Source organism: Sarcophilus harrisii, chromosome 2, assembly GCF_902635505.1.
Source record: "Sarcophilus harrisii chromosome 2, mSarHar1.11, whole genome shotgun sequence".
NCBI classification, from domain to species: domain Eukaryota; kingdom Metazoa; phylum Chordata; class Mammalia; order Dasyuromorphia; family Dasyuridae; genus Sarcophilus; species Sarcophilus harrisii.
Genome location: NC_045427.1, coordinates 128,369,213 through 128,370,977, shown reverse-complemented (window position 1 = coordinate 128,370,977; position 1,765 = coordinate 128,369,213). Strand labels below are relative to the sequence as shown.

The 1,765-nt window shown below is 44.8% G+C and overlaps 1 protein-coding gene across 1 annotated transcript; it reads right to left on the bottom strand.

Annotated features, from left to right (window-relative positions):
• Positions 1–647: 647 nt before the first annotated feature.
• On the bottom strand, positions 648–1,502 carry LOC100927896 (protein phosphatase 1 regulatory subunit 3C-like). The gene has a single exon (XM_003758028.2). The coding sequence runs from the start codon at positions 1,500–1,502 to the stop codon at positions 792–794; it is 711 nt and encodes a 236-aa protein (XP_003758076.1). The 3' UTR covers positions 648–791.
• Positions 1,503–1,765: the final 263 nt, after the last annotated feature.

The window sequence follows — 1,765 nt, the reverse complement described above, 5'->3', positions numbered from 1 at the left end:
CTGTAAAGTTACCCATGTATATATCCTGTAAATAAAAGGCTATTAAAAAAAAAAAAAAAAAAAAAAAAACTTAATGGGCTTCCCACTTTCTCCTCAGTCTTATTCAGACCACACCAAATGGGAAGCCCATTAATTTAAACTCTTTATGGGCAATGTCCTTCAGATTCTGGCTTGACCTAGTAGCAAATGAAGCAATAAGGAGAAAACCCTGAATCTCCAGTAATTGGTTAATAGTCATTTCTCTCAGCAAAGAAACTAGAGTGGTTTGTCATTTTCTTTTCCATGAATAAAAGGCAAATAGGTGAAGTGATTTACCAATAGTCACATAGCTAATATGCTGTCTCAGGTCACATTTTAATTCGGCACTTCTGACTCCAGGCCCCATGCTCTTATCCACTGAGCCACCTAGCTGCCTCTGTTACAAAACTAATTAAATAAATTTTTGAAAATTTAAACATTACCTAAAATTCATATACACAGGAACCCTAAAATTCTGCAAGAGAACTGCCAGTGTTTTCCTAAGGGAGGCTTCCCACCTTGAAACACTCATACTCTCACACAAAAGCCAGAAAAGTGATTCCAGCTTTGTGAGGAGGATGAAAAGCATTTGAATTCTATGCCATTAGTAAGTTTGTACAGGTATTTTATTGGTCTTACTGTAGCAACAGAAAAGATTGAAACCATTGGAAAGAAAACATTCCTTCTTAATCCAAACAGGTACAAGCCCTGCTAGTACAAGGAAAACCTCCAGGTGTGTGTGCAAAGTAAATAGATGGCCCATGTGTGGAGGCTCAAAGGGGAGACAAAGAAATTTGCTCACTAACAAAGTTCATAGGAAAGCAGTCAGAGGGCTTCAGGGAGTAATTATAACCCTGGTTATTGTCCCAGTAAATCTGCTGAGCACACTGAAAGTAGAAACAGAACTGGATGGTGCCATCTGGGCCTGGGGGACCACTGGGCAGTTCCACCTGAAAAGAAAAGATGTCCGTGTCACCTGGGAAAAAATGACACATATAAACACAGGGCAAATCAAAGAAAGAGGTCCAGGCATTGAAAGTGATGCGTATTACCACAATCTTCTCATATCCCACGTTGTGCACCTGAACTGTTCCTTGCAAGAAGAGTCCCCGAATGTCACACCGTTCTAGGCACACCTTCTGGGTTTCCAGACACCTGTTGAAACGATCATAGTCAAGGAAGGGTTGAGAGAAACCAAGGGTATAGCTAGATACTTCGGTGGGGCCAGCTGGCATCAGTTGCTGCACACTGCTCGAGGATGGCAGTTTCTCGCTATGTTGTATATCACAAGAAAAATTGTGCACGGTGATCAGGGGCAGCCCCTTCATGTCAGCGAATACCACTCGTTTCTTCGGGGACTGGCGCTGGGACTGGCGGACCAAGCAGGAGCGGAAAGGCCCCTGAAGCAGCGGCTCGGCTCTGTGGGGGCTCAGGGACGCGTGGAGAGAATTGTGGCTCGGAGAGAGGCAGCTGGGGACATCCATCGCAGGCATCCCTAGAGGGGGAAAGATCCAGGGGCTTCAGAATCCTGCAAAAGATTGAAGTGGGATAAAAAATAAATTAGTGGTGACACGGGGAGAAGTCTTCAACTTGACAATCAGCCTTTCCCTCCCAGTCGCTTGGGCCTAAGGAAAGCTGGAAGAACAAGGCAACAGAGGCTGGAGGTGAGACTTCTCGCAGGGAAACAAATGCGGACTTCTCACCTGAGCCTTAGGAGAAAAGCGCGGTAGCAAAGACTCGCTCATCG